General features: G+C 49.1%; 2 protein-coding genes across 6 annotated transcripts in view; both read right to left on the reverse strand.

The window, feature by feature from the left end:
- LOC135258128 (rab GTPase-activating protein 1-like) overlaps window positions 1-890 on the reverse strand; it is a 38,812-nt gene extending 37,922 nt beyond the window's left edge. For all 5 annotated transcript variants that reach the window (XR_010330873.1, XR_010330872.1, XM_064341393.1 and 2 more), the window contains exon 1: window positions 468-890. Coding sequence is in view for 3 of the 5 variants with exons in the window: in XM_064341393.1 (XP_064197463.1) it covers window positions 468-578 (111 nt within the window). In the remaining 2 variants the exon portion in view is untranslated. The remainder of the gene's footprint in view (window positions 1-467) is intronic.
- A 2,049-nt stretch (window positions 891-2,939) lies between these two features.
- On the reverse strand, window positions 2,940-14,003 carry LOC135257831 (protein FAM163A-like). Its single transcript, XM_064340995.1, has 5 exons — window positions 13,438-14,003; window positions 7,229-7,389; window positions 6,317-6,334; window positions 5,326-5,440; window positions 2,940-4,940 (listed from the first exon to the last, which is right to left on the reverse strand). Exons 4-5 carry the CDS (start codon window positions 5,416-5,418, stop codon window positions 4,572-4,574), a joined length of 462 nt encoding a protein of 153 aa, XP_064197065.1. The 5' UTR covers window positions 5,419-5,440; window positions 6,317-6,334; window positions 7,229-7,389; window positions 13,438-14,003; the 3' UTR covers window positions 2,940-4,571.
- Between the last annotated feature and the right edge of the window lie 1,294 nt (window positions 14,004-15,297).

Below are 15,297 nucleotides of genomic sequence, written 5' to 3' on the forward strand. Positions count from 1 at the left end.
GTGAGCACAGCTCTACTCCATTACAGAAGTGTCCTCATTCAGCATTATCACCATTAGAAACACTTTTAACACGGGTGTGCTGCTCACTGCTTTGAGAATAAGGTGCCACCATTCTTCAGCACACAGACACACACACAAACACACTGTACAGCAGGCAGTGATCTACCTGGTCTACTCTAAGATGCTGAACAGTGATTGGTTCACTGCAGAGCTACTCTAAGATGCTGAACAGTGATTGGTTCACTGCAGAGCTATGCTAAGATGCTGAATAGCGATTGGTTCACTGCAGAGCAACTCTAAGATGCTGAACAGTGATTGGTTCACTGCAGAGCTATGCTAAGATGCTGAATAGTGATTGGTTCACTGCAGAGCTACTCTAAGATGCTGAATAGCGATTGGTTTACTGCATATCTGCTCTAAGATGCTGAACAGTGATTGGTTGACAGCAGGGCTGCTGTTTGACATACCGCGGCTCTCAGTTTGGAATGGGCCACCAGGGACGCCAGCAGGTCTTCTTCGGTGGTCTGGTTAATGATGTGGGCGTCGTAGGCCGCTGCAATGGACACCTCTTCCATCATCCTCACACAGGTGTGAGAAACAGGTGAGCGTCCTCACACAGGTATGAGAAACAGGTGAGCTTCCTCACACAGGTATGAGAAACAGGTGAGCTTCCTCACACAGGTACACAGGTGAGCTTCACAGACAGATACACAGGCACAGGTGAGCTCCTCAGACAGATACACAGGCACAGGTTTGCTCCACAGACAGGTACACAGGTGAGCCCTTCAGACAGGTACACAGGTGATCTTTTCAAACAGGTACACAGGCACAGGTGTGCTCCACAGACAGGTACACAGACACAGAAGAGCTCCTCAGACAGGTACACAGGTGTGCTCCACAGACAGGTACACAGGCACAGGTGTGCTCCACAGACAGGTACACAGGTGAGCTGTCCTGGGAGAGCTGTTGCAGGTGTGGCAGGTACTGTGGAACAGCAGAATCTGAGAGCTATTTCCAGGGCAAGCCTCGCTCGCCCAGGGGCGGGGAGACTGACAGGATTAGTGGAGAGAGAGAAACAGACGCACACCTGCTTTTGCCCCTCCCACCTGTCAGGTGCTGTAATATTTTCAGGTGTTTAATATTTTATGAGAAAAACACAGGAAAACTCAGAGACGAGGCTCCATTACTGCAGCTCCAGAAGCGAATACTGCAGAATACTGCAGATAAACAGCAACACGTTCATACATAAACATGAAAAAACATGTTTAAATATGATCCAACGTGCAATGACCATGCTGCTGAAAACTTATTTAGGAAAGTGATGTATAGCGCTCAAACACCTGCATTACATCAATAATGTGCATATATATATATATATATACATACACACACTCACACTGATCTTTAAACACAGCCCATAACTACTTCCCCAGAGTACATTCCACTCAACATTTCTCTGTCAGCTGATCCTGGGTCAGTTTAAGAGCCGCCCCACAGCCAGCCCTAGCGGTCAGCGGGAAGGTGAAGCTGATCCAGGAACAGTGTCCTCGTGGGGGGGGGGGGGGGGGAGAGCGCATCGGGTGTGCCCTGCTTGCTTCAGCGCTCAAACAGGCCGGACCAGCGAGGCAGCCTGAGCTGTGGGCGTGGCAACCAGAGAACAAAGCAACAGGCCCCACCCACATTCCCCCGCTGTCACTCATTCACTCACTCACTCACTCACGCCGGGCTGGGGGGGGGGGGCGGGGGGGCAGTCACACCGAGCGCGATGGTGTCGAAACAGAAACCGCGAAATCGCGTACGCCAACCTGTTAAACGGCCAGTGACGGGGAAGCGTTCCATCGACATCTGTGGTTAGCTAAACGGAGTAGAACGCGCAGCGAACCTCGTGCTTCTGAAATCAACGCTTGTTTGTCACGTCTCTTTCGAGAGATCACACCCTCACACTAAAACAACAGCAAATTCTAACTTTAAAATCATTCTCTCTTAGTTTATTGGATTTTTTTAAAACATTTTAAAAAAAACATTATTTTCACCAGTTTTGCACAAAGCTCATTATGCCTTCTGTGTGACTGTGAGGACCTTCACACAAACAGGAAAGCACATTCACAGAATCAGAGGACGCAAACCCACATTCCAGGCAATCGTAAATGTTTATTTTCCTCAAAAGGGCACATTCTGTGAAAGACGTGGAAGTTTATCTTTTCATCCTTAAAAATACACTTTATTTTAAAACAACACAAGGTAGAGTTAAGTAAGTAAATAAATAAATCAATAAATAAATAAATATGTGAATACCAAGCAGAAGAGTCTGGTTGGAGAAATTTCTTATTTTGTTCCCCTGCCCTTAGATCTGTCCAATCAGCAGAGATCTGACAGAATTAAGGGTTCACAGGCTTTGGGTGGACAAGTGAATGAGTGAAAGGGTGAAAGGGTTTCACCTGTTGTTCTTAAACCCGCTCTCAGGAACTCCCTAGAGTTCCTTACTCTGGCTCAGTCGGAGAGGCATGAGCACTACGTGAGGTGCTGTTTGGGTGACTGTGTGTGGGATGTTCTAGCTCAGGGCTGCCCAACTCCTGTTCCCAAAGATGTACCTCCCTGTAGAGGTTTTCCAACCCAGAACACACCTGTGCATAGCGGTCTCAATATGAACAGACATGCAAATAGGTGCAATGGAGTGGAATTGGGACGGCAGGTGCACAGTGGTAGGAACGCGTGTACGAGTGCGGTTCGATTCGATGACACTGCGTTGTCCTTGACAAAGGGTTAACTCATTGCTGTATTCAGCTGTATAAATGGATACAATGTAAAGTGCTATGTAATAAAAGTTGTGTAAGTCGCTCTGGATAAGAGCGTCTGCTAAATGCCTGTAATGTAATGTAATGGAATGAAAACCTACAGGACGGTACATTTCCCAGGAACAGGGCTGGGCAGAGTCACTTCACCACTGTTGTGATCAACATATTTTTACAACATAGTTTTAAATGTTTTCTGCCGTTTCACTCAATATCTTTTACCCAGGAAGACTCACACAGGTCGGGATGCAAGCAGTTGTTTCCTAAACAAGGTGATTTGCAACATTAATTCCTTTGACTCTCATGAATACCGATAATATAAAAATGCAAATAAATACTGACATGCCCAGATTAATGTCAAAAAAATTTATACACCGATCAGACCTGGGTCAAATACATATTTGATTTGGATTCAAATACTTTTCTGTGCTCTATTGATCTGGCCTGGTGTAACTGAGCCTGCTGATATGACCAGAAGGTGGGGTTTGCACTTTTTGAGAGCATCTCATTGGTTCCAATACACCAGACAAGATCAGTAAAATATAAAAAAGTATTTGAATCCAAAACAAATCTGTATTTGACCTAGGTCTGACACCGATCTGTGGGACTGGCAGCTTGGGTACACTGGCTGAGCAATGTAACAAAAGGGCCATATTCAATCTAGCCCCACGGCGCTCTGACTTTACTCTTGTTGATCTTGAAGTGACAACACTGAGTAAGGCAAGTATGTCCTAAAAATGCAGAGCATCCATTTTGCACACGTTGCCTGAGAAAAGAATCCCAAGCACTTTAACTGCTCAGTCACGCTGAAGGCCAAGCGCTTTGTGGATAGATTGAATGTGGCCCAAACGAATGCAGAAGAACAGGACCAGGCTGTTCCAGCACTTCTGCAGCACGCCATAATTCAAAGATAATTAGATTCAAGTCAAAGATCGAACTACGACACAACCTCTCAATAATACAGGTAAAATGGCCTAGGCCTGTATGTATGCATGTACGTATACTCTTAATTACAGTAGAAATACCAGCTCATTCACGTCACCATCAACAGGAAAATAAATTTTATAAATGGGACAAAAGTTTTGTCTTTCGGGCTGAGTTGTGAATGTGGGGAAATCCAGGTGGGGCCCAGGTAAGGGGCCTAGGTGTAACGATACCCTGGCAGGCCCCGCCCCCAAAACCACTCCTTCAGTATCCCATCAACCCCTCTCTCCCCATTGCATCTCCATCTCCTCAAAACTCCCACTTCAGACCAGATAAAAGTGCGAATTCACAGCCATGAAGGGCACCCACATCGACGTGCTCCGTCTCTCAGTCTCTCCTTCTCTGTCCTCCTTCCTCCCCCTTTCTCTGTGGCACTCTGTCGCTCCCCTCATCCTCATTTAGAGTATTTGTTTCTTGCATAGAGTCAGCTCTGAAACACCCCTCCGTGGTTCTCCGGTTAAAATGATCAAAAGGAAACAGCTCACCTCGTCCCTCTGTCCTCTCTCTCAATAAATAAAAATCACTCCTTCATTTACTTGTTTGCTTGCTTGTTCGTTTGCACTAAATTGTTTTTGTATAGAGACGCACAGGTGCTGGATCACCCCGCACCGGGTGTGAGGTTCTCCAGGTTGCCGATTTCGCCCGTCCAGGGCATTCAGGACGGTCCAGGGCGTGGGGGCCCCACAGCGAGGCGCTCCGGGCAGGGTCCAGGAGGCGAGGTCCACAAGCATAGCACGACTGGGACCCCTAAAAGGGGGACGGGGGGCCCGGGGGGTCCGATGGGGGGGGTGTGGGTCAGACCTCGGTGCTGAACGCGCGCGTGTTGGCGTAGCAGTCCGGAGGCGCGCGGGCGCTCAGTGGCGGCGTCCGCACGGCAGACATGGCGAGGGACAGCGCCCGATTCTCGTAGTGGGCGGGGCCGTAGGCCAGGCGCTCGCCCCCGTTCCGCACGTCCCCCGCCGCGCGGATGTAGAAGGGGTTCCCGTACGGGGAGCAGGTGGGGCAGTAGCTGTGAGGCGGGGCGGGGTTGGGGGGCAGGCACAGGGGCGTGACGGCCGCCCCATCCACCCCCGGGGCGCTGCAGGCGTTGCAGGCGAACTGGGCCTGGGGGTCCCCATAAGAGCAGGAGTCCTGTTCAGAAGCATTGTGCTTACAGCAATAATACTGCAGAGGGGGAGAGGGAGAGAGGGGGAGGGGGAGAGGGTACGGGAGGGGGGAAGGAAAGGAGAGAGTGGTGGGGAGAAAGAGGGATGGAGGGAGGAAGAAAGAGGGTAAAGGAGAAATCAGTTCAGATCCTACTTGTTGGTTTGTTTCACATACAGATGTGAAAAATGATTTATTGGTAGGATTGGCTTGCTGCTATTGGCTTGTTTTGTTGGATTGGCTTGTTGTGATTGGCTTGTTTGTAAGATCGAATTGCTGTGATTGGCCTGTTTTGTAGAATTGCCTTACTGTGATTGGCTTGTTTCTAGGATTGGCTTGCTGTGATTGGCCTGTTGTGGGGTTGGCTTGCTGTGATTGGCCTGTTGTGGGGTTGAGGAGTTCTCACCTGGAGCCGACAGTAGCAGAGGACTGCTATGATAAACAGGAGTATCACTGCAGCCAGAATTCCTCCGGTTATCACTACAGTTCCAGCTGTCATCCGACCAGCTCTCCATCAAACCCTGCAGGCACAGTCAGAGCACAGAGTCACAGCACAGAGACAGCACAAAGACACAGCACAGAGTTATAGCACAGAGTCAGAGCACAGACACAGCACCGGGTCACAGCACAGAGACAGAGCACAGTCACAGCACAGAGACACAGCACAGTCACAGCACAGAGACAGAGCACAAAGGCAGCAGAGAGTCACAGCACAGTCAGAGCACAGAGTCAGAGCACAGACAAGGACACTTGAGTCGCAGAGACTCAGAACACCAGCATTAGGAGCGAGTCACAGCGTGAGCGTTGAGCTACAACGTGAACCGCAGTCACCGGCCATAGTCCAGCGCCGTGGCTCCCAAACCTTCCCCGCCTGGCAGCCATTTAACGGGCGAGCACAGCCTGGCAGCCATTTAACGGGCGAACACAGCCTGGCAGCCATTTAACGGGCGAACACAGCCTGGCAGCCATTTAACGGGCAAACACAGCCTGGCAGCCATTTAACAGGCGAGCACAGCCTGGCAGCCATTTAACGGGCGAGCACAGCCTGGCAGCCATTTAACAGGCGAACACAGCCTGGCAGCCATTTAACGGGCAAACAGCAATGAAATCAAAATCTTTTAATCACCACGTCAGAGCAACTGCGTGTGTCTAGGGCAGAGCAGGCAACAGGAGCAGAGGTTCATCTGACAGCTGTGAAAGCCAATTCATTTTCTTTCACGTTTCACCTTGCGACCCAACCCTAACCCTCCCTCAGCCCACCAGCTGGGTCCTGGTGTTTCACCTTGCGACCCAGCCCTGACCCTCCCTCAGCCCACCAGCTGGGTTCTGGCCCACGGTTTGGGAACCACTGTTCTGGAAAGTTCTCCGTTAGAGTTTAGAAAAGCGCTTGTGCTCACCCAGGTGTGCTTTAATACCTGCGAAGGGAAACCAGAAGAGCAGGTAAGGCTATACTGCGGGAACGAGGACAGGACAGGTGAAGCTGAGAGGCCGGCGGGGTCTGTCTGTTCCACAGGCACGCCGTCCTCTGACACAGGTGAGCCCCAGTCTTACTGGCCTGGAACCACGGGTCAGTGACACCCAGACCTGGCTCAAATACATAGACCCAGACCTGGATCAAATACATATTTGTTTTGGATTCAAATACTTTTCTATGCTTTACTGATCTTGTCTGGTGTATTGGAACCAATTAAATACTCTCAAAAAGTGGAATCCCCACCTTCTGGTCATATTGGCAGGCACAGTTACACCAGGCAAGATCAACAGAGCACAGAAAAGTATTTGAATCCAAAACAAATACGTATTTGACCCAGGTCTGGTGACACCACTGTGCAATACCTGAGCACTAACCGGCAAAAACAGCTCAGTGCACAGGTAATGGACCTCATTCACAAAACTCCTCTTATATTATTCTTACTTCTGTTCTTAAAAATGTTCCAATGAAAAACCGATATGAAATTCTTGACACACGTGCAGACCTTTGTTTTTGTGCATATCCCAGGTGTATGAGATGATGGATGCTGGCTGTTTGTATATTTCATGTACAATCCTGTTCATGTGATTATCATAAGGAAACAGCCATGAACAAATACAGATGATAAAAAATAATGAGTGCCAAAATGTTAGTGGAAACGTTCTTACACCCAGTTTACGATCAAATGTGATCGTGCACGTTTCCTGAATGAGGCCCATTGAGTCTGAAGCCAGTGATTTATCCAGCTGAAGACCACCCTGAGAAAAAAACTAGGTGATGTGACATCAGCGTACATGTATTAATGACTGTGGCCACCAGGTGGGGCTGTCATACTTACATCAGGAGAGATGGAAGCTCGGGGAGGAGGGGCAGGGGAGTGGTTGTGGGCGGGGCAGAGCTTGAGTGGCGGGTGGGGTGCCAGCAGGATTCTGATTACAGTTATTGTGTTGCCTACGGCAACAGGCTCCTCACAAAGATCCTCCCAAGGCTTTCTTCCCCCTGAAAAACAAATGTCTGACAAATGAAGCAGATTTCAACCGCAGCATCACATCAACCCAGCAGCCTTCACTTTCATACGCCGCGGAAAAATCCACTCTCGAGTTCACAGGGACGGCTGTGACATGGCACTCTTTATTACACGCAGTGTGGAGACAAGTTCACAGTACATCAGTACGGTGCGTTCTCTGAAACACGGCAGCAAGCTCTCTGATGTAAATATACTCTGCATTTACGTCAAAACTATATGCCTAGGACATTCTACGCGGATCCAGGCAAGTACATGTTCCTCCAGCTGCTGCTCGTAATCAGCTCTGAAGCAAAACAACCCGACCCAACTGCGGAGGAGCAGACAGACACGCGCGCACGTGCGCGATCGCTTAAAAACGATCCCTGAAGCGGACGCAGTCTCCCGCGTGTACAGACCGGTCCAGTCGGCCCGGGTGAGGAGCAGGGCGGAGTACGCAGCCCGCGCGCGGCTGGAGAGAGCAGAGCGCAGGAGCCCAGTCCACCAGAGGAGGCGCTGTCCTGCGATGACTCCCTCCCTGGGCAGTGCTTCCGCCAATTACAAGCCACCTGCACTCTCTCTCTCCCCCAATGACAGCCTGCGCGATCATGGCACTGAAGTGATGAGCCTAGATGGGAGGTTTTTTGTGGGTCGTATTTCTCTTTCAGACAGTGGAGCCCAGGGCTTTCACAGGATAATCCACCTGGCAGGCTCACGTTTTAAAATAGGTTTTTTTCTGCCATCGCAATTCAGCCGTTATCCACCAGGTGTCACCGCAGAGCAAAGCTGTTATGCTTCAATTAGCACATTCATTCCGCCAGACCCAGTGCCATCGGCAGTCCTCCCCAAAGCTGGCTGTTTAATGTGCTTCTGGTCACAGCTTTTCATGTCTTGGCACACACTGATCACACTCACCCCATAATCAGCTGTGTTTTCCCAAAGCCTTTTTTCTCAGTCTCACAACTGCTCAAGCCAAATTGCTCAAGCTTGATCTTCCTCGTGAACAGGGGCATCTGCAGTGCTGGGGCAAAGGCCATTCTGCACGGCCATATATAATACTCACTTCCTGTTATCAGCCAGAGCCTCCTGTAGTTAACCCGCTGAGGTGTGAGATCACAATCACGTGGTTAGAAAGTCCATAACTTGAATATTCTAATGCTGATGTAACAATGCTGATGATTGTTACATCAGCATCAGTGTGGAGTTCTAGATTCCTTGTAGCATTTCTGCTACATTCCATTCTCTTCCCAGTGGGGAGTTTTTTTATAGCCAACGTTTGAGGGTATTCTCCCCACAGGTAGCATTTGTTTTTTTGTTTTTAACCTCCTGTGCTTGCTATGTGGGGGTTCGGACCTGGTGTTTGTTCTGTTTGCTCTTTTTGCTCTGTTTCTTGCCTTGCTGCTCTGTAAAGTGTCTTTGTGACAGTTCTCTGTAAAAAGAACGGTACAAATAAAAGTGAACTGAACTGAAGTTCTTCAACACTGACTAAGTATTATGAAAAACCCCAGATTCAAAGGGTTAAGAGGCAGTGAGGGTGAAAGGAAGTATCTGGATTAGCTGAGTATCTGGATTAGTCTACACAATCTGCGCTTCGATTCCAAACACTATACTTATAACTGTAAACGCGGAAACTCACACACAAAGCGATCTCCAACACAACATTATGGAATCGACAGTACAAAGCCCCATATATTTGTTATGTAACTGAACGCACTCAGAGGAACGTTTGCCCAAGGCGTGAGCCTGTACCCCGAAACAGTCTGAGTCTGAAATATCACATTTAAATATCACCACATGTGGGGGGGAAAGGGAGGGGGGGGGGGGGGGCAGCCAGAGAGTGGACGGACTCTTAAGAGGAGGAGCTACATTGGCAAGATCACAGTCCTCATGTGAACCTCTCCATCAGATGGCGCCTGTTCTTATTTGGGATTTAAGCCCTAAATTATACACAGCGATGAGCGCACTTATGCTGTAATAAGATATTCCCCATCTTTCTCCATCGCTGTTCCTTCATGTTTCTCTCTGCCTCTCTGCCTCTCTGTCTCTGTGTCTGTGCAGTGCTTTTCTGGGCTGAGCGTGCAATGTGAGCGTGCACGCGTGCACCACAGCTGCACCTGGCGACAGGGGAGCGTTCTTGCCTGTAAGAGACCTGATTCAGGCCGGAGTCACAGCTCTGAAATGTCCCAAAAATCACAAAGAATGAGCCAGTCTCACCTGGCAGCTTCAACAAATACATTTCTCTCTCTCTCTCTCTCTCTCCCATTCTCTCTTGCTCTCCATCATTTTCTCTCTAGCTCTGTCTCTCTCCGTCTTTCTGTGTGTCCCTCTCACTCTCTCTCTCTCTCTCTCTCTGACCCTCTCTCTGAAATGCAAGGCTTCAAAAAGTTCCCCCTTTTTAAAAAGTGACAGTTGAAAGATTTAATTTAAACAGGCCAGAGGTCCTCTCATTTGGTGCATTCGCACATAATCACCCGTCCCTAATGACTGAGCAATAGAGCTGCTCTTTAGCACAAAAATAAATCCACTTATTCATCAGGATCTTCTCTCATTAATCTCATAAACCCTTTCTGGGTCCTTACAGACGTGCACGGTCTACAGGACCAGAGGGGAATTTTCCGACAGAAATTCAAGCTCGTGTCGTTTTGTTTGGACAGTAATTCTCAGAACGGGAGTTAGAGTAGTCTCTGCTCTTTCTCATCAGGCTCACATTTCCAGGTCCTTTTCTCTACTTCAGTGAAGTGCATCATGGGATTGGAGAGGAAGCTCATTCGCCATCAATCGCACACAGGCATCTGTCAAATACAGATGCCAAGAGAGCGCTCACAGGTGCGATTAAGGTGAGAGTGTTAACAGGTGTGGCTGATTCCCTTAAGCAGTGTGTTTCCCTCTTCACCCGGGAAACGGAATGGGCAGGTTCACCTGGGAAACAGAATGGGCAGGTTCACCTGGGAAACGGAATGGGCAGGATCACCTGGGAAACGGAATGGGCAGGTTCACCTGGGAAACGGAATGGGCAGGTTCACCTGGGAAACGGAACGGGCAGGTTTAACTGCCATTTTCGCTAAAGGGGCGGGGCTCCGGTAGGTTTAACTGCCGTTTCCGCTGAAGGGGCGGGGCTTCGGCAGGTTTAACTGCCATTTTCGCTGAAGGGGCGGGGCTCCGGTAGGTTTAACTGCCGTTTCGCTGAAGGGCGGGGCTCGGTAGGTTTAACTGCCGTTTCCGCTGAAGGGCGGGGCTCCGGTAGGTTTAACTGCCGTTTCCGCTGAAGGGCGGGCTCCGGTAGGTTTAACTGCCGTTTCCGCTGAAGGGCGGGGCTCGGTAGGTTTAACTGCCGTTTCCCTGAGGGGCGGGGCTCCGGTAGGTTTACTGCCGTTTCGCTGAAGGGCGGGGCTCCGGTAGGTTTAACTGCCGTTTCCGCTGAAGGGGCGGGGCTCCGGTAGGTTTAACTGCCGTTTCCGCTGAAGGGGCGGGGCTCCGGTAGGTTTAACTGCCGTTTCCGCTGAAGGGGCGGGGCTCCGGTAGGTTTAACTGCCGTTTCCGCTGAAGGGGCGGGGCTCTGGGGTCTCGGTGTCTTATCGTCGCACTCGAGACTCCGGTGAGGCTGAAATTCTGAAGCCTCGGGCTTTTCAATTATTTAAATATCTTTCCTGCAACAATATTCTTCCATCACCGGGGCGGGTGATTTAGCCAGGTAGTCGAGCCTTCCCCCACCCCCAAACCCCATCTCCTTCAAAAAGCACTCAGCTCCATAGAACATGGAGATAACCGCCCCCCCCCCCGACTGTGAAAGATAGCAGTGCTGCATTAAAGGGGGGGGCAGCTATTTCCACTCTGAAATATTCTATAATGAATTGAATACACTAAAGGCTGCAGCCACAGGCAATCAGTGCAGCTGTCAAAATTCTGAGCTTTTTGAAGCTTCTTCCACAGGAAAATTCCACAGGGCTTTGAGTTCCTGTCCAGGGACTTGAGTTCCTGTTCAGGATTTGAGTTCCTGTTCAGGCCCCCGTTGTGAAGGGCCACCCTGGTGTGAATTTAACTCGAAATTTTACGTGATAACTTGGAAAGATCAGCCTTGGGCGCCCGACTCCCCATGAACAACTCCCCCCATCACAGATACCGCTGGAGGAGTACAAACAGATTTTGTTTTTAAATGCCAGAGCGCGAGAGAGACTCTAGATTCCAAGCTCCAATGATACACAAGAACTACGACAAACTAATGACGGGCAGCTCTGTACACTCGACAACAGAAGGTCTTCTCTCTCCCATTAAAGTGAACAGCCCAATTTTAACCATTTCATGAATATTCATGAAGAGACAGAACATTCCTTGCCACAGGTAACATCCATGGCCAAGGTGCAGCCTAAGAATTACACTGGTTGCTGTGGACGCTGTGTCCATGGCTAGACATCAGAATTTGAATTTATTATTATTATTTGATTGTTTTATGTTTTTAGAAACCTCAATAAAAACATTTTTTTAAAACAATAATTAATCTAGCGCTGAAATCTTGGCACCAGGACACACGACTGCACACCATATCTCCTTCAAATGTACTAGGACAGTCAGTGCATCCCTGCAGCTTGGTTATGGACTAAACATTTCAGCAGATTTTAGTTCAGCGTCTAAAAAAGACAAAACGAACTACCAAACTAGCGTTTCCACAGGCATTCCACTGCCATCTTCCCCAGAGCAGGGTTACACAGAATCCCACGAGCAGAGGCAGCCTACTGACACCCATACAAGGGACCGCAAGAGAACACAGTTTAAATACACACACACACACACACACACACACGCAGGCATGTGCAGATACACACACGCATACACACACACACACACACACACACGCAGGCATGTGCAGATACACACACACACACACACACACACACGCAGGCATGTGCAGATACACACACACACACACAACCACAGAAATAAACAGAAATAACACCCACTGAAACACACACAAACTTCATAAAGAACACGCACACACACACACACACACACACACAAACTCCAAAAAGCACATGTACACACACAAACACACTAACTCTATAAAGCACATGCACACACACACACACACACACAAACTCCATAAAGCACATGCACACACACACAAACTCCATAAAGCACATGCACACACACACATACACACACAAACAGATAGTACATCTACACACACACCTGACCTTCAGCAACCAGGTGATCCCCTGGCTGTGACGTCATACATGCGCTCGGCTTCAGTGCATTGGGTTCATATGACATCACAGGATCCCCCGCCCCCCGTTAGCTCCGCTAGGCAAACTACCGCAAGACAGGAAGACGCGCTGAACTTACAGTCCACCAGGTGTTTTCACTCTCCAATCGTGCGCGCGTTGCTCGCTCATCATGCCAGAAACCAAACTCAGCGAAGGCACCGCTCACAATACTGCTCCCAGGCATACGCATTCATACAACGTGTCCAATCAAATTTTTTCCACTTCTGCGGAGGAGACCGTTGGCATTCCACATCAAACCTCCAGGGACGTTAGACTGTGAATTATTCCCGAAGGCCTGTTTAGGTTGGGTCCTATGGGCTAGCAATAGCTATATGGTTAGAACATGTGCATGCGCACAAAGAGAGCGCGCTGGCAGTACTGTGTTGCATCAGGCCTATCTATATTCAGCGCCCGATTAAGTGTTTGAGCGAGTAGGTTAAACGCGCAACACGTCAGCATCTTCCTGAGGCTACCATCGCGCAAATGTTCAGTCTTTCACAGCAGCAAGGGCCGCGGGGTAAGAGAGGCCGACGTTAATTAAACCGACAACTTTAGTGTCAAAAAAAAGAAGAGAATAAAACCGCCACAGCAACAACGCGGAGCGAGACGCAACCATGCCAACCGCAAGCCCTCGCGCTCCAGCACTCATATGAGCAACAGAGACCCGTAACCCTCTCAGTCACCGTACACTATATGATTTCTACGCTTTGAACTCGCAGTTTTAAAAAAAATTTTTATTGCGGAATCCGCAATAGGTGCGATCCGAACCCCAAGAAGCAACCTTACCTTTCCGTTCAACGTCCCCGTTTAATGTAGACTGGAAATGCAGCGAGTGTATTCTCTGCAAAAATGCTGCCGGCTGGCTGCCTATAGTCTTTACGTTGCGCTACGTTGGTTTGCTTCGTTCGCAGAAAATCTCCCCAATGACCACAACACTAGACAGCAACCGCTATTCACTGAGTAGAATAGATGTTACGTTGTCATATATTTTTCTGTCGCGGTGTCCTCTCTTACGTTCAGCCGCGTTGAAGACTGGAGGAATTCTGTTGCGTGTGTTAAGGCGCTAGTTGGAAGAAACACACACACTCACACACACACGGCTCCGCATTCAGTCATCCACCGGGCACAAGGCGCGCGCGTTGCCAATCCTTCCGGAGAAACGCAAGAGCCGCGCGGGAGGTCAGTGGGCAGAAACACACCGAGGAGGCGCGAAGTTAACGGTACTGCGCGAGGAAAGCTAATGTAAATCAAGCACGTCACGTTTTAGACTAGCAACGGAAAAAGGCACAGAGGTGTCCGTGACCCTTTAATGGAGTGAGGGGTATGTATCGGAATCAGTAATTCACGATAATCTTGTTCTATACAATAAACACGTGGAAGAAGAGCAAAACGGTCCCCTCGGTTTCCATGGAAAATGCAAGCCGTCATACATATTTTCAAAAGAGGAAACGTGACCGACAGTGTAGGCATCAAAGAAAAACAGATTCTCGGACAGCGGTTTTTAAGGGGGGGGGGGGGGGGTTGCGGTTGATAATGGAAGCTGCTCTGTGTCACGGTTGGAAACCACGTCCACGTCGTTAACTTGTCAGGGTCGGTCGTGGGGTTGACAGAGTGCGGGAGTCCCGCCGCGCTGGTGAACGGAGCGGGGAGGAACAGCGCGCGGCTGAGAGGCGTTCACCGAGTCTTTGGTAATTTGATTACGCAACAGCTCTCCCGAGGGGAGACGATGAAATTCAGCATCGGGTTTTTTGTTATGAAACGGACTATTCTGCTCAGAACTGGACCGAGAGCACGCATGCACGTACGTTTCACTGGTTAGCTACCCACAAGCCCCAGTTACTGCAGTGATGGTTTAATTTATACACAAATTAGCTACTCAACTCTTGTGTTCCTGTTCTTCGGTAAGATAATTGTGCTACGCTTCGTTTGCAGACGACGCGAGGGAGTTATCCATGGTTCTGAAACACATTATTGTAGAATAAACTCAAAGCATATGGATTTATTGCAAACAGAAGGCGGAGAATGGTTGATTTTGCTTAGAGAAACCAATTGTTTTTTTTTTTAGACTGCACACACACACACACACATCAGAAAGGACGCTACAACCGATTCTGACACACGAGAAGCACAGCCCCGCACTAAGGATCAGACTCCAGAACGGACACACTGCATTTAGATATCGGTTAACTGGGCATCTGACGCCTTACGAGGGAAAGCGCTGGCTGTCCAAATTCTAGACATGATGCCGAACGCGCCATGGAATACAAAACTGTTCCATTTGATTTTAAATTTTGTACTCAGGATTCTATAAATAGCAGGTGGTGCCTCGAGAGGAATTTTAATCAGAAACGGTGTCTCGACGGAAATGGCTTTTTTATATAATACACTTGGCCTATCAATGAAACAATGTGCGGGGGCCAATCTATTATATTCTGCCACATTTACACCAGGCTATAGGCTACACTGAGAACATCAAACGACAGCTAAAACAAGCTCTGCTAGCTGTCAGCGAGTGACGCCAGGAGCGAGCTCATCTCTGATCAGCTGTGCTCATTCCCTTTGAATCCCATCCGTTATGACATCAAATCAAGCTGTCTCCGCGCTCTGTGCGTCCAGCCACATCTTACCGAATTCAAAATGCAAAAA

The sequence above is a fragment of the Anguilla rostrata genome, chromosome 6, assembly GCF_018555375.3.
Source record: "Anguilla rostrata isolate EN2019 chromosome 6, ASM1855537v3, whole genome shotgun sequence".
Lineage (NCBI taxonomy): Eukaryota > Metazoa > Chordata > Actinopteri > Anguilliformes > Anguillidae > Anguilla > Anguilla rostrata.